The sequence below is a fragment of the Lissotriton helveticus genome, chromosome 8 (genome assembly GCF_964261635.1).
Source record: "Lissotriton helveticus chromosome 8, aLisHel1.1, whole genome shotgun sequence".
In the NCBI taxonomy this organism is placed as follows: Eukaryota; Metazoa; Chordata; class Amphibia; order Caudata; family Salamandridae; genus Lissotriton; species Lissotriton helveticus.
Genome location: NC_136069.1, coordinates 5549129 through 5573083, shown reverse-complemented (window position 1 = coordinate 5573083; position 23955 = coordinate 5549129). Strand labels below are relative to the sequence as shown.

Genomic DNA, 23955 nt, shown 5'->3' with positions numbered 1-23955 from the left:
GCGCGGAAACCTTCTTCGGGTCCTCCGAATCTTGAGGCCGGGGCGCCGACTTCTTGGGCGTAGCCTCTTTGGAGCCGACCTTGGCGGGCTTGGACGGCGCCGGAGCCGTTGATCCGAGCCGACCATCTTTCTTGGGGGCCCTTTCCTCGGGCGTCGGCTTCGATTTCGGAGCATCGGAATCGACCGACTTCCTCGGCTTCTGCGGACCGGAGGTCGACGGAGCCGACGGGGTGACGGGCACCGACTTCTTCACAGGCACGGCAGCCATTTTAGGAACACTCGAGTCCTTTGGTTTCAGTTTCGATTTCGGGTCGGCCATTTTAGGTGTTGACGACCCCGACGGTTGCAGTTTCGGTTTCGAAACATCGTGCCCAGCAAGTGAGTCCGAAGCCGGGCCCGAAGGCGGGGCTGTGGCTTGCGGCAACGGGTCCAGGGTAAGGCCGACAGGCGATCCCGTGTCCCGGTCGTCCTCGAAACTGTCGGGGCAGAGCTCGTCCGCAGAGCTGTCCGCCGCGGCCCCATAAATTTCATCGTCGTCTCCTACCTCTTCGACGTATTCGAGGACCTGACCCGCGACTCCGTCGTCGTCTCCCGGATCCGCCTCGACCTCCGACCGTGAGGGGGAGATTTGTAGAAGGTGACCCTGGACCTCTTCTTCCGGGTCGCCGAAGATGTTCTCCGGATCCGGGGCCGCTTGCCTAGCTTCCAAGCGCACCGCGCGCCGAAGCTTGAGAGTTTTCTTGGAGCGGAACTGTGCACAGGCCTTGCACTTGCCGTCGTCGTGGTCCGGTGAAAGGCACTTGTTACACACAGGGTGTAGATCGATGTGTGGGTACTTAGACCCACAGAGCGGGCAGTACTTGAACGGGCTCCGCTCCATGTCCGTAAAGGCTTGCTGTCGTGTCGCGATGAGAAGGCCTCAAAGTTTAGAAAGCGAAGAAAACTCCGCTTATTCCGGCTTCAAGAGACGGAAGACTCGAGACCGAGCGCAGACAATACCGACGCAAGAAAATCGAGGCCTTTTGGCCGGTAAAAGATAGTTTTACTTGGTTCCGACAGTAAGACGTCGAAACCACATCCGAACCCAATGGCGGAAAAAAACAATCTGGGGATGGAGCCGATGCCCATGCGCACTGTAGTCCAGGGGAGGAGCCACCTATCTCAGGATACTTCGAAGACTCTTCCAGGACAACAATGTGCAATCATCCGAGCCCAACACTAGGCGGCGATCTAATGCTAAGATATGAATTTAGCAGCCCACATGCCTCGAACGAAACAGGTACAAAGATCCTGTCACATGGAGAAGAGACAGAACAAAGATCCTGTCACATGGAGAAGAGACAGGTACAAAGATCCTGTCACATGGAGAACAGGTACAACGATCCTGTCACATGGAGAACAAACAGGTACAAAGATCCTGTCCCATGGAGAAGAAACAGGTACAAAGATCCTGTCACATGGAGAAGAAACAGGTACAAAGGTCCTGTCACATGGAGAAGAGACAGGTACAAAGATCCTGTCACATGGAGAAGAGACAGGTACAAAGATCCTGTCACATGGAGAAGAAACAGGTACAAAGATCCTGTCACATGGAGAAGAAACAGGTACAAAGATCCTGTCACATGGAGAAGAGACAGGTACAAAGATCCTGTCACATGGAGAACAAACAGGTACAAAGATCCTGTCACATGGAGAAGAAACAGGTACAAAGATCCTGTCACATGGAGAAGAGACAGAACAAAGATCCTGTCCCATCGAGAAGAGACAGAACAAAGATCCTGTCACATGGAGAAGAAACAGGTACAAAGATCCTGTCACATGGAGAAGAGACCGGTACAAAGATCCTGTCACATGGAGAACAAACAGGTACAAAGATCCTGTCACATGGAGACGAAACAGGTACAAAGATCCTGTCACATGGAGAACAAACAGGTACAAAGATCCTGTCACATGGAGAAGAAACAGGTACAAAGATCCTGTCACATGGAGAAGAGACAGGTACAAAGATCCTGTCACATGGAGAACAAACAGGTACAAAGATCCTGTCACATGGAGAAGAGACAGGTACAAAGATCCTGTCACATGGAGAACAAACAGGTACAAAGATCCTGTCACATGGAGAAGAAACAGGTACAAAGATCCTGTCACATGGAGAAGAAACAGGTACAAAGATCCTGTCACATGGAGAAGAGACAGGTACAAAGATCCTGTCACATGGAGAAGAGACAGGTACAAAGATCCTGTCACATGGAGAACAAACAGGTACAAAGATCCTGTCACATGGAGAAGAAGCAGGTACAAAGATCCTGTCACATGGAGAACAAACAGGTACAAAGATCCTGTCACATGGAGAAGAAACAGGTACAAAGATCCTGTCACATGGAGAAGAGACAGGTACAAAGATCCTGTCACATGGAGAAGAGACAGGTACAAAGATCCTGTCACATGGAGAAGAGACAGGTACAAAGATCCTGTCACATAGAGAACAAACAGGTACAAAGATCCTGTCACATGGAGAAGAAACAGGTACAAAGATCCTGTCCCAGGGAGAAGAAACAGGTACAAAGATCCTGTCCCAGGGAGAAGAAACAGGTACAAAGATCCTGTCACATGGAGAAGAGACAGGTACAAAGATCCTGTCACATGGAGAAGAAACAGGTACAAAGATCCTGTCACATGGAGAAGAGACAGGTGCAAAGATCCTGTCACATGGGGAAGAGACAGGTACAAAGATCCTGTCACATGGAGAAGAGACAGGTACAAATATCCTGTCACATGGGGAAGAGACAGGTACAAAGATCCTGTCCCATGGAGAAGAAACAGGTACAAAGATCCTGTCACATGGAGAAGAAACAGGTACAAAGATCCTGTCCCAGGGAGAAGAAACAGGTACAAAGATCCTGTCCCAGGGAGAAGAAACAGGTACAAAGATCCTGTCTCAGGGAGAAGAAACAGGTACAAAGATCCTGTCACATGGAGAAGAGACAGGTACAAAGATCCTGTCACATGGAGAAGAGACAGGTACAAAGATCCTGTCACATGGAGAACAGGTACAAAGATCCTGTCACATGGAGAAGAAACAGGTACAAAGATCTTTGTGGAAAAGTAAATTTTGCCATGTTCTGTGTCCCTACGCCTCATCCATCATATGTTATGTGTGCATGATCAATATGCATATGTTATTCCCCATTTCTGATTAAAGACGCAATTACAGTTGTGTCCACCTCTAGTATGCTAGTTTCCAGTCCTCGTGAATACTACGAATATCAGGCCTATGTAAGTAATGTTGCCACGTTTCTCAGTGTGCACGTTATTCCATTATAAAGTCCCCGTTTCTAGGCCTCAAAAGGGCCCGGACCACAGATTCAGCTCCTGTCTCCTGAAAGCCTCGCTGAGGAGCGATACAGCCCCCACCTGTATCCTCGACCCTTCACTTACTTCCTGCCTCGCAGTGCCCGGTGCACCCCGGCTCTGCCTCTGAGTCTGCCAAAAGTATGTTATAGTTCCTGCTATCAGTTCAGTCCTCCTCCTCTGCATTCCTAAGCTACTGAACTGCATCAATAGTTTCCGTCATTGTCTAGCCTACTCGGCTCCACGTTAGAGAAATACTGTATTTAATGGTCATTTAATATTCTTCACGCACTACATGTAGAATAATGCATGGTCCAGTCTTAGAATCAGGTTAGCCTCTCCCCTCATGACTTCTAGTTCATATCAACATGTTCCCTAAACATTAGATACCAGATAGGGTTTAGGTACATGTCGCTCCGACCCTCCAGACTCTAGTCTCTGCTCCTAGCACAGAGTTCGCAGCCCCCAGCTTCTCCTAGTAACACGTCATTGCCAGTTTTCGCGCACCATTAGGTTAGAGGTCCCGGCTCCTTAGGTAGCCCCCTCCTATGTTTCCGCCCATTCATGACATATTCTGTTACGTTCACATCACATGTCTATGTATACTCCCAGTTACACCTCTTTTTACTGTTATCTCTCGCGACTGTTACGCGTCACGCCTTCTGCTCCACCCACTGTTACGCCTACTGCAATGTAATGCTATATGTTCGCGCTATGTATATATATCAATGTTATGTTATTAAATGTTAGCGCGCTCATCCCAGACCTAGCCCCAGCAGCTGCTGGGCCTCTTTTTCCCCTGCTGGGTCCCAGTTGTCCTGCTGGGCCCTGTCATTCTGTTCCTATGCAGGTCGTCCTGATCCTGTCCCTTATGCTGTAATAAACCTGCAGAAACTCCTACTACCTCGAATCTTGACTCTTATTTATTGAGCTATCTGTTATTTATTCATTCATCCAAAAATAGGGTATTATTTATTTATTTACCACATAATGGCGCCCGAACAGGGACTTGCCCTTTCCCCACGCGTCGGTGAAGCCACGCCGACCCCCTGACCCTCTGCAGTCGTGACGGAACTCTTCTGCGCAGTGGCAGATATTTCTGCTCAAGTATCCCTCAGGCCCACGGGGGAGACGGAGGAGGCGGTCCAGCATCCGAACGAGACGGTGGAGGAACGCGGCGAGTCCCGACCAGAGCCCAAGCCGAGAGTCCAAGGTCCGAGGTATCCGGAGGTCCACCCGTAATTGAAGTCCGAAGTCCGAAGTTCGTCGTCGTAGTCCAGTCCCGTCCGAGGCCTTCCGTTCCGTGCTGCCCGGTGAGTACCATTGCTGGGGTAGTGTCTAGACAGGGTCAGTCTAAATTGACTCCTGGTCCGTGGGTTGGTGGTACCCAAGCCCACAAACGAAGTGTTCACCTAGGTGGATACGGGTCTTGATGTGTTCCTTTATGGGACCGATATGTTCCGTACTGTTTTAGCAGTGCATCCAGTAACTCTAGTCTGTTCCGTTCTCGAGAAATTCTGTTCTGTTTCTGTTTTCAGTTTTTTCAGGTAGTATTCTGTTCGAACTGTTATTTATAATGTTGTTTAATGTATTTCCAATGTCGTGGTATGCCTGAATTGTTTTCCCAATTGTTATTGTTTTTCGTGTATTGTATTGTGTTCCGATTCAAGTTTAGAATGCCGCTCTTTTCAAAGTTACGTCAGTTAAAAACTAGAAAGGGTCTGCTGGAAGCAGCAGTTCCTGTTCCGCCTAGGGACAGTCCAGGTCACTTTATGTATCAGAAACATGGCATAAGCGCCATATTGTATCTAGATTTATGGGTAGAGTATACCAAACAGTTAGAAGAAAAGTATAGATGGCCCGTATCGGGTACATGGGATGCCGAATGTATCATGCGAGTAGAAGAAGCATTATGGAAAAAGAAAGCCAGACAGTCACAGAAAGATGCCATCGAGTTATGGCGTAAGGAAGCTCATAAAAGAACGGAAAAGGAAGTCAGAAAGTCAGAGTCAAGTAGAGAATCCCAAGAACGAGCCCAAGAAAGAGAATTGATCGAGATAGGTGAACAAGTCAAAACCGAACAGTCAGACAGACAGAGGCATGCCCTTATTAAGGGTATGTATCCTCTCCTTGCCGAGGGCTTGCCAAAGGCGACCCCAGAGGCATCCAGTAATTTCCCGCCACCATTAGTTCCGACCAAGCTACGCCACAAACCGACCGCAGCTGATATTTTTATTTCGTCCTATTTGGACGACACAGTCCCCGAATATGCAAATCCAGTTCGCGCTCCACCTGTCCCTGTAAATCAGGCACTTCCCGTTCCTCCAGACACCGGAGTACCTGTTACGGTACCCCCGGTCCAGCCTATAGTTCCACTTCCCACTCTGCCAGGACGTAGAGCCTCAGTCGACGATTCTAGTCTAGGGGCCGCAGGAGGAGGTCCTCCCCAAACCCCGCCGCCACACAAGCGTTTATCAGCACTCGAATTACATACTCAAGCATCACAGCGTACTCCTAAAAGTAATAAGTCTGTTACAGAAATCAGGCAAGCCCTTAACGAATGTGTTTATGATCCAGTTCCAGGCGAATATACTATGGTTTTATATTCCTTACGTGTAAGGAGAGTGACCGAGTATCTAGTCACCTTGCCGAATATGAAAGAAGATCTAGACAGAATATATCGTTTCATCCGTACAGGGGATGATCCAGAAAGTATTGGCGAGATTATGTCTCAAAGGAAAGCCGAGATTCAGCTCATGATATTAAAGTTCCTGATCAATTGTCTAATAAGAGAACAAGATTACCCGTCTAAAGATCCCGCCGAAATGAGAATCCTGACAAGGTGGAGTGATAATATAGCCGAGGGTAAGCACAAGACCGTCAGTGCCATGGAGAGTATGTACAAGAAAATTCGTAAAGAAATAGTAAGGTTACACGAACAGCGTAAAGCAGCACAAGTAAGCGAGAAAGAAAGTATCTCTGATCCTGAAGAGGAAGAGAACGAGAATCCCGCCAGAATAGCGTATGTAGGAAAATCCAGATTTCCAGATCGCCATTTACGCCTAGAACCCAAGTCTGTTTTTCATCATCCAGCACCAGAACAAGGTTCTCTAGAACAAGTATTTCAAGCTACCGATCACATTCTGAAATCACGAGTCGGTTATAGTGAGTTAAGTACCATGCATGAACAAGAACTAGCCCGATCAGCAGTCCGATGGATTACTGATTCTACCACTTTTCCAGACGAAATAGTGGCACAAATGTTTCTGAAACTGCCCCCAGCCGAGCAACGACTGGTGGGTATGTATATGATCCAGCACCTCATTATTCTGTATGAGGGTCAACATTCTGATCCAGGCCCGTTACACGATATCCTGAACGAGTTACTCCAGTATAAATGGAGAGGTCTAGGTACGGACTTAATTATTGTCATTCTAGAACAGCGCCACAAATATAGAACGTTTTTGAACCCGCATTTTGTTCATGTCTCACCCCCAGAAAGTAAATCGTTTTACATAGACAGACAGAATCCGTTACGAGAAGTCCACCCAGTCCAAGGGGCGGGTGGCGTAATGCAACGAGTGTTTGTATACACTCCGATTTCAAAGATGGAACTCTTAGAAATGAAAAAATTAATTCCCTGTCATGACAAAGATCCAGCAGGGTTCCATAGAGAATTAAAAGACATGCTCCGTATGGGAGAATACACTTACCCAGATATCATTAAAATGTTAAAGGTCCTGTTACCCGCAGGGGTGTACGAAAAGTTAAAGGAAAAAGAATGGGAGGTGGGAGAGAAAAAGATCGATTGGACAGCTCTAGAAGCTGAAGACAAGGCACGAGTACCAGGTACCGGTCTTGGAGATAAATGTAAAGAATTACCAGAATTATTGATTCAAGTTTTACCCAGATTATTGACAACTAGGAAAGAAGACTGGGATGCAATCTCAGCCTGTAAGCAGAAACAAGATGAAGACATTAGTGATTTTTATTCTAGATTCGAGAAATGTTTCAGTATTAACAGTGGTCTCAAGACAAGTAGTGAGTCATACCCTCATCTTTTCGTTACCAAATTAGTCGAGAATTCAAGTCCACAAATTAAAAACCGAGTTTTGAAAGTCGAAAGCACCTGGCAAGCAAATACTCCGTCCCAGATGCTCCAGATGCTCCAGTATCACCAGAATAGAATCAGAGAAGAGCAAGAACACGAGAGAAAACGTATGAAAGACACGAAAATGAAAGTGCTAGTTGCACAATCTATTCCTCAAGACAGTCAGAAGAGGGGTCCGAATCAAGCCAGTCATCCTGCGGCTCCCGTTAAAGGGAACTGCAATTATTGTAAACAGCCAGGTCATTTTATAAACGAGTGTGCAGTTCTGAAACATAATATAGCTACTGGTAAGACTAAAGAAAGACCACGTCCGCCTAGACAAGAACAAGTTTCACAGATTCCTCAGTCACAGAATGCACAACAGATAGTTACAGTACCGCAGCCTATTGCTGCAACACAGCACGTTACATCACAGATGTACCAGTATGCACAGTCTGAGTATCCAGAGTACCAGTCATATTCATGAAACAGCCTAGAGAGGGAGGTAGGCTTGCCTCTCATCGAGATACCTGTAGACCAAGAAGGTCCCTATGTTCATAGTCAAGTATTAGGGAAAGACAGAAAGTTCTTGATCGATACAGGGGCAAGTAGGACCACAATTAGTCACGCCGAAGTTCCAGGGGCTCCGCTCTCAGGCTCAAGAAATGTTTCCCTTGGATTTTCAGGAAAACCCATAGTTAATGAGATATCAAAGCCAGTTACTCTAGAAGTAGGTCCATTGTCCCGTACTACTGATCTGTTACTTACTAAGTCATGTCCAGAAAATCTATTAGGCATTAAGACACTGAAAGAATTAGGTGCAGTTATTTGCTGTTCCCCAGAGGGAATACGTCTGTTTCTACGTGACTTTAAGGGTCACTATGTGTTACGAGATTTTGATTCAAGATTGTCTAATGTTCCGCAGCATTTATGGGCGCAAGGTCCAACTGATGTAGGTTACATGCAAATCACACCCCATCGCGTGACTCTCAAACCAGGTGTAGTGTTACCCCGAATCAGACAGTACAGATTGCCACCTGAGGCTGTAGCAGCCTTATCCAAAATTATTGACGAGCTCATGGCTCAAGGAGTAGTTGTAGAAACTGACTCCAATGTATGCAATTCTCCGATCATTCCAGTCATGAAACGTACTGATCCAAATGCACCCCCAGTATATCGATTAGTGATTGATTTACGAGAGCTTAATAAATGTATTATTCCTCAGTATCCAGTTGTCCCAGATATTTCTTCCCTGTTAACAGCCATTGATTCCGAAGCCATGTTTTTCACTGTTATTGACCTCAAGAATGCATTTTTCAGTGTACCAATTCATCCAGACAGCCAGTTTCTTTTCGGATTTTGTTTAAATGGAAGGAGCTATATGTTTACACGCGCTCCTCAAGGTTTCACAGAAAGCCCTAGTATTTACAGTCAAGCACTCAAGAGACAACTAGACAATATTCACATGCCAACTGACACTGCCCTGCTCCAGTATGTCGATGATCTACTGATCACAGCCCGTTCTGAACGTGCTTGCGAGCGAGCATCACTTACAGTTCTGTATTTTCTAGCCGAGATGGGGCACAAAGTGTCACCTTCAAAGCTTCAATTCTGTGTCCAGCAAGTGGTATACTTAGGACACTTGCTGTCCAAGAGGGGTAGGCAGTTGACACCCGACCGTATCCAGTTAATAGCGAATCTTCCCCAGCCCAGAACCCAGAAGGAGGTACGTGCTTTTATCGGCCTTACTTCTTATTGTAGACAATGGATTCCCCAGTATGCATTTCTAGCCAAGCCATTGATACAGTTAACGACACAGGAGGCAGCCGTATCGACTGTCCTCCCTTGGACATCTGACCATACACTTAGTTTCAACGAGTTAAAGAAAGCCCTATGTCAAGCTCCAGTTCTAGCTACACCGAACTACAGTAAGCCTTTTACACTTTTCGTTACTGAACGCGAAGGTACAGCATTATCTGTTCTCACGCAAGATCAAGCAGGTCAATACAAGCCCTGTGCTTATTTTTCGAGCACATTAGATCCAGTCGCCCAGGCGTTGCCTGCGTGCCTCAAGTCAGTTGCAGCCACAGCACTAGCTATCAGACAAAGTGATTCCATAGTTTTAGGACACTCCCTGACAGTACAAGTTCCACATTCAGTAGAAGTTCTTTTAAACCGAACACAAACTCAGCACTTGACAATTGCACGTTTAACAGGTTATGAATTGACACTGTTCCAGCCACACATAGAAATTAGACGCTGCAACGTTCTGAATCCTGCTACACTGTTACCATCAGTTAATTCAAATCCAGACCCACATGATTGTGTGGAAGTAGTTAACATTACGACTAAGCCAAGACAAGACCTGACAGATATTCCGTTATCAGATCCTGACCTGACACTTTATGTGGATGGTTCATGTATGAGAACTAGTACAGGAGAACTAGTCGCCGCGTATGCAGTGACTACTGACACTGAAGTTATTGAAACACACCGTATTGATACTCTGTCCGCTCAAGCAGCAGAGCTAGTCGCTCTGACACAAGCCTGTATACATGCCAAGAACCTGAAGGTTAATGTTTACACAGATTCACGTTACGCATTCGGAGTTGTACACGACTTCGGAGTGCTCTGGCAGGAGAGAGGTTTCATGACTTCTCATGGAACCAAGATTCAGCATGGTCTCCTTATTCAAGCCCTGTTAGATGCCATACATTTACCGACATCTATTGCTATCATGAAGTGCAAAGCACATACGAAAGTTACTGACATTATTTCCCAAGGTAATGATTTAGCAGACCGCACAGCCAAGCTTACAGCACAGACTCCAGACATTCCAGTAAACAAGACACATATTCCAGATCTGACTACATGCATGACAGTTAAGGACCCTACTCAAGATGTCATAGATATACAGTCACATGCTACTCCCGAGGAAATCAAGAAATGGTCTGTACAAGGAGGGGTCCAGACAGATCAAGGATGGTTAACGAAGGGTAGAGCCACATGGTTTCTCCCCGATTCTATGGTTCAAGTCATTATCAATACCGCACATAGTCCAGCACATTTAGGAGAAAAAGCTATGTTAGACAGTATCCAGAACATTTGGTTCAACAAGCATTTACGAGCTGCAGCCAAGCAGAAAGTCCGTACCTGTATGATATGTTGTCAGTTTAATCCAGGTAAAAGTGTCCCGGTGGAACAAGGTGGTTTCCAGCCCCCTGACCACCCTTTTGAGGTCCTCCAGATGGATTATATTCAAATGGAGCGATGTCGAGGTTTCAAGTATGTCCTTGTAGTAGTATGTGCCTTGTCCAGGTGGACAGAAGCATATCCAGTCCCAGATTACACAGCCGCGACCACTGCCAAGCAGTTGGTTCGTGAATTTTTCCCTAGATATGGACTCCCTAGAGTCGTATATTCTGATAACGGTCAGCCATTCTCATCCGAACTCATGAAACACGTTTCCCTGTTGTTAGGGTACCAGTGGAAGTTCCATTGTGTACGCCATCCAGAAGCAGCTGGACTAGTCGAGAGACATAATCAGACTCTGAAAATCCGTATAGCAAAAGTCTGTAAAGACAAGGGTGTGGACTGGTTAGTAGCTTTGCCAGTCGCTCTGTTTTACATGCGTATGGTCGCACATTCCAGATCAGGTCTGTCCCCGTATGAGGTCGTTTTCGGCCGCCCCCCTAACATGTGGGGTACTCCTAGACCCCGAAGTATTACCGATGTTTCATGTAATATGCTGACAGATTACCTAGCTTCCTTGATGTCTGCCCTCAACTCATGTCGTTCACAGGTTGCCGCCGCATTTCCAGACAATACCGAGGTGGCACCGCACGAGATCGTTCCAGGTTCCTTGGTGATGATCAGAAATTTTGACAGATCAAGTCCGCTGGAACCACGTTGGAAGGAGCCACGTCAGGTCCTCTTGACCACCCGAACTGCCGTCAAGTTGGAAGGCAGGAAGGGGTGGGTACACCTTTCTCATGTAAAACTTTTCAAAGGACCGAAGCCCGTCTTCAAAAACATTTCCAAGAACATTTCCCAGGATTCAAAGGATTGCCAGAACATTGTTTTAAAGGACTGTCCCGCACCGAACATTATTACAACCCCTCCCTTGTTAGAGAAAACTCCGCAACAGGAGTATAAGTTAAAGCTCAGGTCTAATAAGTCAGCCAGTTTGATTGTATAAGTCCTCCCCTAGGTGAAACGGTTAAATTGTTTCTGACATGTATAAAATAGACCCCCATAGTGAGAGAATCAGTCGAAGTTCACTCCAATGTATCGTTTTTCTGAGTTTCGTCTTATTTCTCAGCATAATGATTTCCTGCACCAGCTATGCTTTCTATCTGTGTTTTTCAGTTCCTCATGTAAATATGTCTGCTCATGCTACAGTAGAGCACACGTTTAGTGATCTGCCTCCTCACGAATATTCATACCGCCTCGCAATGCGTAATAACACATTCATCCGTATGTTACATTATTCACACCAGACCAGCAATACCACTAATTGTTGGGTGTGTGGTCGACTCCCCCCTTTCCAGACACCGAAGGGAGTTCTGCCACTGTTTCCTTATCCATTCTCACACAATGGTTCGTGTGGAGCATGGTCCACGTTAACGTCATCCTCAACAGATATGTCTTTTCTTAACAGTGCATGTTTCCCAGACAAGCAAGGTTTCCCCCACAGAACAGGTTTAGATCTAGAAAACGAAGTATATAATATAGGAAATTATTCGTCGAATTTCATGGTCCTGAATGTTCAGTCTGATACTACTCCAGACTCACCCGCTATTTCAGTACTACCAGTCAAAGGCGAATTATGTGTCCGTAGTTATGGTTCTGTACATATAGGTCATAGTGAATGTACTACTGTTATCCAGTATGGTGACAGTAGGAAATCAATTTTTAAAGCTTCACGTCATTCTTATTTTATTTGTGGTCAAACTGCATATGTCCGTCTGCCCCTCGATTGGGAGGGAACATGTTACATTGCTTTCCTACTGCCACCTGTTTTTCTAGCCCCACCTGACTATCATAGGAATTCTTTCTTAGTACACACTAGACACAAGAGAAATCTCCCGATTGTCGATTATACTGAAACCGCCGCAGAGCAATTCATTGATATAGATAAAGGTGTTTTCCCTTATTTAGGTACAGTTGTAAATAGTAAGCTAATTCGTAGGTTAACCAGAACCCTCGAAGCAGTAGTAGATGAGACTGCCTCTGCTCTAGGTAACTTAACTGAAGAGCAATCCTTTATGAGAATTGTCGTTTTACAGAATCGTCTCGTCCTTGACGTCATACTGGCCGATAGGGGCGGGGCCTGTAGAATTCTCGGATCCAGTTGTTGCATTTTCATTCCAAATAACGCGCCGTCTGTTTATTCAGCTATAACCAGACTCCATAAAATTGCCCATCTGTTACATCAAGATCCAGGCACCTGGACATGGTCCGGTTGGTTCTGGAATATAATTTCCGCATGGGGATGGAAAGTCCTGTCCTTCCTAGGTATTGCAGTAGCGATCATATTTAGCTGCTGCCTCTGTATACAATGTGGCCCTGCGATTTGCAGTATGTGTGCTACCTCTTGTATTCCCAGTCCCAAGCCCCGTTCTAAATCCCGTTCCAAGACAATTCGAGACGAGCAAATGGTACTGTATGAAATGATAGATGGTATCATGAATATTGATGTTTCCTGATGGAAACGTAGTGACAAGGAGGGAATGTGGAAAAGTAAATTTTGCCATGTTCTGTGTCCCTACGCCTCATCCATCATATGTTATGTGTGCATGATCAATATGCATATGTTATTCCCCATTTCTGATTAAAGACGCAATTACAGTTGTGTCCACCTCTAGTATGCTAGTTTCCAGTCCTCGTGAATACTACGAATATCAGGCCTATGTAAGTAATGTTGCCACGTTTCTCAGTGTGCACGTTATTCCATTATAAAGTCCCCGTTTCTAGGCCTCAAAAGGGCCCGGACCACAGATTCAGCTCCTGTCTCCTGAAAGCCTCGCTGAGGAGCGATACAGCCCCCACCTGTATCCTCGACCCTTCACTTACTTCCTGCCTCGCAGTGCCCGGTGCACCCCGGCTCTGCCTCTGAGTCTGCCAAAAGTATGTTATAGTTCCTGCTATCAGTTCAGTCCTCCTCCTCTGCATTCCTAAGCTACTGAACTGCATCAATAGTTTCCGTCATTGTCTAGCCTACTCGGCTCCACGTTAGAGAAATACTGTATTTAATGGTCATTTAATATTCTTCACGCACTACATGTAGAATAATGCATGGTCCAGTCTTAGAATCAGGTTAGCCTCTCCCCTCATGACTTCTAGTTCATATCAACATGTTCCCTAAACATTAGATACCAGATAGGGTTTAGGTACATGTCGCTCCGACCCTCCAGACTCTAGTCTCTGCTCCTAGCACAGAGTTCGCAGCCCCCAGCTTCTCCTAGTAACACGTCATTGCCAGTTTTCGCGCACCATTAGGTTAGAGGTCCCGGCTCCTTAGGTAGCCCCCTCCTATGTTTCCGCCCATTCATGACATATTCTGTTACGTTCACATCACATGTCTATGTATACTCCCAGTTACACCTCTTTTTACTGTTATCTCTCGCGACTGTTACGCGTCACGCCTTCTGCTCCACCCACTGTTACGCCTACTGCAATGTAATGCTATATGTTCGCGCTATGTATATATATCAATGTTATGTTATTAAATGTTAGCGCGCTCATCCCAGACCTAGCCCCAGCAGCTGCTGGGCCTCTTTTTCCCCTGCTGGGTCCCAGTTGTCCTGCTGGGCCCTGTCATTCTGTTCCTATGCAGGTCGTCCTGATCCTGTCCCTTATGCTGTAATAAACCTGCAGAAACTCCTACTACCTCGAATCTTGACTCTTATTTATTGAGCTATCTGTTATTTATTCATTCATCCAAAAATAGGGTATTATTTATTTATTTACCACACTGTCACATGGAGAAGAGACAGGTACAAAGATCCTGTCACATGGGGAAGAGACAGGTACAAAGATCCTGTCCCATGGAGAAGAAACAGGTACAAAGATCCTGTCACATGGAGAAGAAACAGGTACAAAGATCCTGTCCCAGGGAGAAGAAACAGGTACAAAGATCCTGTCACATGGAGAAAAGACAGGTACAAAGATCCTGTCACATGGAGAACAGGTACAAAGATCCTGTCACATGGAGAAGAAACAGGTACAAAGATCCTGTCACATGGAGAAGAGACAGGTACAAAGATCCTGTCACATGGGGAAGAGACAGGTACAAAGATCCTGTCACATGGAGAACAAACAGGTATAAAGATCCTGTCACATGGGGAAGAGACAGGTACAAAGATCCACCCAAACACATGGGAGATCCCAGCTTTTCTAGTGCCACATTCTTGTTGTCCCAGGTAATGTCTAAAACATGCAGATACACCTGAGAGAATTCATATTTTCCAAAGACCAAATAACTATACAATTAAAGTAATAATCGTGAGGCACCATTTCAAAATGTTCACCTTCAAGCAGCAAACATCCCCCTTCAGAGCCTTATATTACACTTGGTTTTAAAAACAGTGAGGTGAGGTACAGTAACAAAACACGTAATCCCAGCAGCAACTAGGACCATCGGGTCCCACTGATATCTTTGAGAAAGTTCTGAAAAGGCACACAGATATTAGAAGTGGCCATTACAAGGAGGCAGCATGGCAACCGGGTGTTTCATCAGAAGGCGAGCCAAGGAGTCAAATGTCCATCACAATGACAGCACATAGACCATCTTAGGCATGACACAGAGCACATACACACAGTCCTAACATCCATAACAATGACAGCACACAGACCCTAAATTCCCATCAAAGAGAGGCACACAGACCCCAGCTGCCCATCAAGGTGAGAGCACACAGGTTCCACCTGGTCATCCAAATGAGAGCACACAGATCCCACCTGATCATCAAAGTAAGAGAACACAGACCTCAGCTGCCCATCAAAGTCAGAGCACACAGACCCCACTTGACCATCAAAACGCGTCCACAAACACCCCACCTGCCCATCACTAGTCCGAAATGTCCCTTATTTGTGGGTAATCTGGGTGTACAAGTCCTTGCCTAGTAAAGCAGGGTACAAGAAATGTCAGACTTCCAGTCACAGAAGCCATTCTATAAAGATACAAAGAATTATGCATGACTCTTCTTCTCTGATTTCAAAAGCATCATATGTGGACAGTGACTTACCACAGGCTCGCCGCCCTTCGACACACTCTCTTCGAACTCCGCTTCCCTCTGCTGTAAAGAGATGAAAAGAAACCCAGCATCACCGACATGATCATGCAGCACGGCGCGCCCAAGCCATGAGGGACAGGACACAGTAAAAATGAATGCAGGACCTGAGGTACTGGATAGGGTTTATGGCTAGAGCACGTTGGGTAAAACCTCAGGAGGGCAGAACAGGTGGGACACGAGCACGTCTGCCAGAAAAGCTCGAGGCCTACGGGTTAATGGTGCGGAGGGGCAGCCCGGCTAGAGCTGTGAAATCAACCACTCTCTGAAAAAGATGGGCGTCGAAGTGAAGCTTTGACAGAGCGAACATGAAATACTGGCATGTGAGGAGGTACAGTTGCGATGCTTTGCAGGAGTGAAGAAGCAAGGGAGCGGGCACTGCACCTCTGGTGCAGCTGCGAGACCGGTGCAAGAGTGGAAATGCCAGTGCTTCTTAAGAGGGAGAGCCATAGCAGTGGGTTCACTACTGCACTAGTAATGGTTTTTAAAGACTGCAATGAAAGCACTGTAGGGTCAGACACACCGTTTGCTACAGATCTGTGGCATATGATGGAGCGGCAGGGCGGGCACGGAGATCACGCAGGACAGTGTCGCTACCCAGCAGCAAGGACGCCTCCCTTCCTTACTAACTTATGCTCTTCTCTTCTGTACCATGCCCTACTCTTCCTTCCCTCATTTCATGCTCCTCCTCCTCCCATGTCCTCTTATCCTCCTCTCTTCCTTACCATACTCTTCCTCCCCCTTGTTTCACGCTTTACCTCCTCGCCATACCCTCTTATCCTCCTTTCTTCCTTACCGTACACTTCCACACCCTCGTTTCACGCTCCTCCTCCTCTGCTTACCATCTCACGCTCCTCTCTTCCTTACCCTTACTACGGTCCTCCTCCTCTCCTTACCACGCTCCTACTCCTCTCCTTACCATACTCCTCTTCCTCTCCTTACCACGCTCCTCCTCCTTTCCTTACCATCCTCCTCTTCCTTATAACGCTCCTCCTCCTCTCCTTACCACACTCCTCCTCCTCACCATGCTCTTCCTACTCGCCTTACCCTTACCATGCTCCTCCTCCTCTCCTTACCATGCTCTTCCTCTTCTTACCCTTACCATGCTCCTCCTCCACTCATCATGCTCCTCCTCCTCTCCTTACCATGCTCTTCCTCTTCTTACCCTTACCATGCTCCTCCTCCACTCATCATGCTCCTCCTCATCTTCTTACCATGCTCTTCCTCCTCTCCTTACCCTTAGCACACTCCACCTTCTCTCCTTACCTTTACCATGCTATTCCTCCTCTGCTTACCACGCTCTTCCTCCTCTTACCTTTACCATATTCTGCCTCCTCCTCTTATCACACTCCTCCCCCTCTCCTTACCCTTACCACTTTCCTCCTCCTCCTCCTCCTCCTCTGCTCACCATGCTCATCCTCCTCGCCTTACCCTTCCCATGCTCCTACTACTCTGCTCACCACGCTCTTCCTCCTCTCCTTAACCTTACCACACTCCACCTCCTCTCCTTACCAGACTCCTCCTCCTCTCCTTACCACACGCCTCTCCTTACCCTTACCACACTACTCCTCTGCTTACCATCTCGCGCTCCTCTTCCAGGATGAGCGGCTCCCGTGTCCGCTCCCAGAGACGCAGCGACTTGTCGTGGGAGGCAGACACTATGTGGTCCCCATTAGGACTGATTGCCAAACACCAGACCTCAAGGTGATGTCCCTGCAAAATAAAGAAGACCCCGTCAGTAGAAGGGGAAAGCCAACCTGAGGTAAGCCGGTGCTACCCCAACACCCAGGGGCACAACCAAGAAAGCAGCCTGCACTGGGCATATTTATATAGCCGACTGGCCACAGACAGCAATGGAGAGCTGTAGAGACGGGTGCACCGAGACATGTGGCTACAGAAGCACAGGCTGACATTCACTTACGCTTTGGATTATATGCAAAGTACAAGGCACGGATGTGTATTTATGTTCATACCAAACAGGGGTTGTGAGAGAGGTGCAGTGAATGAACAGGGGCTTGCATTAGCACAGCAGCGACCTCAGGGGTATCCCGGCACTGTATCAGTCTGCAGAGAAGTGACCATGTGACAGATGTAGCAAAGAGCCAGGTGTTACTGGCTTTCCTAAAAGCCTGAAGTGTCTCAGTTTTTAAAGGAACCTTAGTAAGGAATTCGGAGTGTGCACCACAAGGAAGCTAAAAGAGTGTCCCTCATAGCAAGATCTTTTGATAAGACTGATGACAAAACGATCAGAGTCAGAGAAACAAAGAATGTGAGCTGGCCTTTGTTTCACCAGATGCTTGTGAATGAATCAAGGCTGGTTTGCTTTAAAGCTTGATGGCAAGGACATGTTTTAAAAAGTGCTTTTGTGAATGGGGAGCCAGTGCTAATGAGTCAAACGTTTAATTATATGTCCTGAGTGAGGCAGGTTTAGGATGTTGTCAGATGCCGCATTCTCAATCCTCTAAAGTCACTTTGTCAAGCAGTGCGTGAGCCCTAGACAGACAACATTGCAGTAATGTAATCCGGATGCCACAAGACCTACAACAATTGGTTTCCGAAAGGACACCGGCAGGCTCGAAATAATTTCCCTAGAACATGTAGTAGCAAAGAACAAGAGACAGAGTTTAGAAATTTCGGTTTCGAGACGAGAAGCGATCAGAAATATGGTCTAATTTTCATCCAAGTGTTGGGGCTTCATTTATACAAGGGTCACCAGGTGTCAAAGTGAGGAGATGAAGCCTGTTTTATTAGCATTTAATTTATGTTGGTTTATGATCAAACTAAAATCAAACTTATAGTCACAAGAGAGGACTAGTATGAGCAGAGGTTCTATAAACTGGGCATTAGCGTGTGCACAAGTAGGTAAACATTGTCTGTTCCTGGAGGTGACACGTATGGATGTCTTTCTCAGATTAGGGGATGAGGGTATTTTTCTAGTGAGTGAAGATGTAACAGGGTAAGAGGGATCTCTCTGCTACTCCGCAGCAGCATCACTCTTTGCAGTGGGCGACATGACAGTGAACAGTGTAGGAGAGGGGAAACTTGCTTTCTTGGTGTAGATGGTTTGAAGGTCTTGCAAAGTGATCTGAACTTGTGTGTGCTGGAATTGAGACCCGGTGAAGATCCAGGTTGGTGAAGTGTTCGTAACTAAGCTTGCAACATTATTGAAGACTTTGGTGAAGGGAACAGATGGACGCTAGGAAGCCACTGAGCAGGATAGAGTCCTGAAATGTGAGCGGGCGTTCCTCGTGTGGTAGAAACTACTGATGGGAAGACAGGTTTAATCTGTATAGGACTCTTAGCTGATACAAAGCAATCCAGGATTCCTCCTTTGAACACTCTTAGGACTTTCTGAGATCTGTTGGTCCAGGTGCTTGGCTGAGATCAACAATGTGTAAGAAAGTCGTCAACCTGCATGTTGTTCAGAAAAGTAGGACACTGGGGCTTCCGCATCGGAAGAGAAACAGGTACTTTGTGGAGCACAGCTGATTTGGATAAGTCGGTCAGAAAGAAACTAGCGGCCTGCCTGTAACAACATTTTTGCAGCTCGAAACTCTTCTGGCATTCCATGCTGCACATTATTCCACAACCTCACTGTAGGAAGCTGGCTCTGCACATGATATCATCACTAGGTGGTTCTACCGTGTCCAGGGGTTCTCCAAAAGTGACCAGGGCTCTATGTGAAACCCAAAGTGCTCTATTAGTGGCAGTGTGGGCGAGCAGCCTTAGGCCGAACACAAAGGAGAGTAAGACATTTATTGCACAACAGTGATCAATAATGGACACATGACTTAAGACGGAGATCTACACCGATTTTATGAAATTTAACTTTGTTTGGACTTTATTTAAATTCCCAGGTCTTCATAATCAGGTAAGTACGTTTTTAATGAAAAATACTTTTCACTTTGGGGGAAAAAATGACAAACTTTTTAACATAGTCCACTATCATCCTATGGGGAAAACAATATTGCGGTTAAACAACTAAGTACTGAACTTACAATCCCAGTCTTCGGAGCCTAATGTCAGCAATGGCCAGGGGTTACGTGAGTACGAAGCCTGCACCACCCGTGGCACAGGGGCAGCCGAGTGCAGAGGTCAAAATCAGAGTTCAGCCCAATGCTTTCCAATGGAGACAGGGGATGCTCGAAGCCACACTGCTTGCAGGCAAGTAAATCGGTTGCAGGGGCCAAGCGTTGGGGGTTAGCACAGGCACAGGGGGTGCCACCAAGCATACATCACCAGTACCACAAGGGCAGCCGGTGGAAATTCGATGTCCGCGCCTAATGCTTTTCAATACGGATCTTCTTGACGGTAAAGCGGTTGCAGGTGTGGCACCGGAGGTTGCAGGCGGAAGACCAACAACAGCCGAGGTAATTTGGGATGTAGGGGGGATGTAGGGGACCGTTGGGGCACTGTCGATTTAGCTCACCAAGGCCCAGGGGCTTCCTGTGCAAGAGTGCCTTTGGATGTCAAAGTCTTCTTGCCGGTCGCGGTTGGGGGGAGCCTCTGGAGTCACACTGCAGGCGCTGTCGCGGCGGTCATGAGCGGTCAGCCAACGCTGGACACAAGGTCAGGATTGCACAGGAGACTTCACTGCACAGGTGAGCCTCTCAGGCCGTGGGGTGCAGACTGCAGAGGGGGCTGGGAACGTGTGTCTGCCTGGATCCAGAGTCTTTGGGGTCTGTTTCTTCTGCACAGGTCCGCTGTTCTTGGGAGATTGAAGTATTTATTGATGGAAACAGTCCTCCCAGGGGTTTCAGAGGTCGTTGGCTGCAAGACAGGCCACAGGGTCCTCGAAGATGGAGACAGAGCGGTAGGGCTGGGGCCAAGGCAGTTGGAATGCCCTAACCGGTTAGTATCCAGGTCAAGATTACCTGGTGGGTTTGGCATAATAGTATTCACAGGGGTCATCAGTGGGCCCGGGTCTAGGAGCTTGTCAGATGGATTGATTGGATCAGATGCATTGCCTGAACCTGAAAAGATTAATGAGGAGCCCTCGGGTGGAGTCAGAGGAGAGGGGGTGTGTGAGCGTGGTGTTGAAGTTGATGGTGGTGGAGTTGGTGACAGAGGTCGCGGAGGAGGATGTAGAACATGTGGAGAGCCCTTGTGTCCCTGTCTATGCATTTCTTCGGTGCCTGCTTTAAAGGGGAGTGTGAAGGGGGTTCTCCTTCAAAGCCAAAACATCTCTTGGAAGGCAGTGTCTCTATGGCTTCACTGGAAGTGGTTTAGCCAAACTTTTCCTGGTAACAGTGGATAAAGAGACACTTCTACCTTACGTCTTTCTACCCCGGATGTCGCTGCATTGACTGTTTGCTAGCCATGATGAACAAGGCTAGCTGCGCACTGACCGTCTTGATGTATTGAGATGGACCATTTGCTCGCTGTTGTTCGCTGTAATTAACTGAAATTCCTAAATAAAACCTTAAAAACAGTAGTTCTTCAGTCCCCTTCACTACTGATAACCAATGAGGAGTGTGTTTGAGTTTGTACCACTTCAGTACTGTGTTGCAGCTCATAACATTTTCCTCCCAACTGTTTCAAGACATTTCCTGTCTTCCTCTCAGAAGACCCTGGTGAGGATGGGTTTTGCGCTCTCTTCCTAGCAGTGGAGACTATGAGAGCCTCAGGGTTCACACGAGGGTTAGAGGTTCTCGTGGTCCTCGGTGTACAAAGTATAGAAGACATCTTTCTTCTGCTGCAGAACACAAGCCGCACAGGCAGGAATAGATGGCTAATGCAGCTCCAAAGAAAACAGATCTCACACATCAGCCCATCCAGCTTTAAATTCATTTGCAAACTCCCTGCCCTTCTCCATCGCTGCTTTCCAACAGTAGGAGGAGACTGAGTAGACATCTGTGGGGAGTAATTAGATCTCATAAAACTGATCACAGCCAATGAATTCCATGAGTCAAACCTAACTCCACTTTTACAGCCTCCAACGTAGCCCTGGAGCAGATCTTAAGATGTTCTTGAACGTGAACCCTTCCATATCCTCCCAACCAACTGCAGGGTTGAGAGAAATGAACTCAGACCCATGAAGATCTCTAGTGGTTACTTTTGCACTGAAGGCTCGAAGACGTGATTCACGCGACAAGTTCCCAAAACTATTGATGAAACAAAGAAGACTGGCTGTAGAGTGTAACTATCTCTACAACACCCATCTGACAAACTGCAACACACTGCAATATCAAAGTCTATATACTGGGGAACATGTTCCAATTTTGACCCACCTAGCCACCATCAAAACTTAGATAATTTGGTGGGAAACAATGTTCTAGATTTATTAGTATTAATTATGAGTTTGCTGGTTCCACAATACTTTTTGAGTGAGAGCAGTTTTTGTTGGAGTCCAGTGAGGATGTTTTTCATGATTACAAGTTCATCTGCAGGTCCTAAGAAAGAGACATGGTTTGTCTCAATCTTTGGAGGGAAGGAGTGATTCTCTAGGAGTACCTGGAGATGATCAGCCAGGAAAAGAGTTAAAAGAGAGGTGGTCAAGACACGCCCTTGCTTTAGGATATTAGAAACTGGAATACTTTGCCGCAGCCGTCTGTCCAGATCCATTACACCTTGAGCCCAGACGTTACTATAGAGTACTCGTAACATGCTTAGTAATCCTGGAGGGATCGACGACGCACAGAGTTTTGCCACCAGCGAAACACAAAGCATCCTATCGAAGGCGACCAGAAAATCCTGAAGCAGAAACATACACACTAAGCAACATCTGCAGATCTTTCGGCAATCGCCCAAAGGGCTAAACAGTTGTTTATCGATAGATCAATTCATTGAAAGCCCCCCCTTACCATAGAATAATAACCTCATCAGATAACCAATCCCTGAGCATTTTCAAAACTACCTTAGAAAAGACTTTGGCTATAATGTTATTAAAGGGAAAAGCACCTCTTCAGGATTGAGGAACACGCACCGAAGAGGTGACTCAATGGAAAAAGGTGCCTCAAGGGATGGCACTGCCCTCAGTGACAAGGCCACGCGTGGTACGATCTGTGATGCTACAGGACAGCACCATTCTACTGAGGAACTAAAATCAGACACTAACCGGTGTACGTCAGGCTGGGTCTGTGCTGATACACCAGGAGCCCCAGGAGAGGAAGGAGCAGAACTCCCAGGAGGAGAGTTCAATGGCAAAGGAAGAACACACTTCCTGGTGCTCGGAAGATCAGCTCTGTGCGCAGGTAGTGGCAAATAATCACTATGTACAGTTTCTTTCAGCTAGAAATAAGAAAACCGGGTAAAGTAGTCACCTGAGACAAAACTACATCCAACCACAGTGGTAGTGGCACTGAATCTAAACGTATGATGAGCTGGAGTATCCTTAGAACATCTACCACTTGCCAGATAAGCCCCTGCAGGGCCAATAGGGCCCCAAGGCTTCCACTTGTTCCGAAAGAGGAAAATAATGACTACCTGCTGGAACCCTGTAGCCTCAAGTAATATTGCCCAAGGGGCCATAAAGCAGGGAGGGATTATTTTCAGGTTCTAGTCGCTGACGACCACTGAAACAATAGAGGAGGGAAACAAGGATTCTAAATACTTTAAACTGGTGTCCAACAAACCCAGCAAAGGCAGACTTCGTTCAGGTGGAACGTACCCAACACTTATCACAATGGCTCTTAGGACAGTCACTCCTAGAGTCATCTTGACCTTTCAACCCGAGGACCAGGTACAATACGTATTATCAAATAAGGAAATTCAGAATTTACTTGATAATGTCATGAACCTCCTGAAGGCCTTCCTCTGTTCTTGTTACATGTTCCAAGACTTTGCATTGGCCTCTAATTCTGAGATTGATCCGAACTCGTAAGAATAGTTCTAAGATTCTGAAAATCTCTCTGACCCGTGGGCGTCCATATTGTTGCCCCTTAAGCTCTTCTGCTGTAGTCTCCTCACCTTCAAAGAACAACTTATTGACACTGATCGCTCTACTTTTTTTTTACCTCAAAGTGTTAACACATTTAGTACTTTATTTCTTTACCTCATGATCTAAAATTGACTTTCCTCCATGTTTGATTTAAATAAAGAGCGCTGAGGCTTGAGTAATTTGATGTTCTCAGCAATCTGGAGCCTCCACACTGCCACCTGACTCAACTGCAACAAAGCACCCTACACAAAGCTGCATGAAGCACCCACATTTAGCACATTCCACGCTGTACTAGCACACGCCAGAGGCCGGCAACATTAATCTCAGCACTAGATAGTCCCAAG

At 46.7% G+C, this 23955-nt stretch overlaps 1 protein-coding gene across 6 annotated transcripts in view; it reads right to left on the bottom strand.

Annotated features, from left to right (window-relative positions):
* Positions 1-23955, bottom strand: part of WDR3 (WD repeat domain 3) — a 137340-nt gene that overhangs the window by 46693 nt on the left and 66692 nt on the right. For all 6 annotated transcript variants that reach the window (XR_013599687.1, XR_013599688.1, XR_013599689.1 and 3 more), the window contains exons 19-20: positions 17311-17445; positions 15688-15738 (exon numbers count right to left, since the gene is read on the bottom strand). Coding sequence is in view for 3 of the 6 variants with exons in the window: in XM_078656346.1 (XP_078512472.1) it covers positions 15688-15738; positions 17311-17445 (186 nt within the window). In the remaining 3 variants the exon portion in view is untranslated. The remainder of the gene's footprint in view (positions 1-15687; positions 15739-17310; positions 17446-23955) is intronic.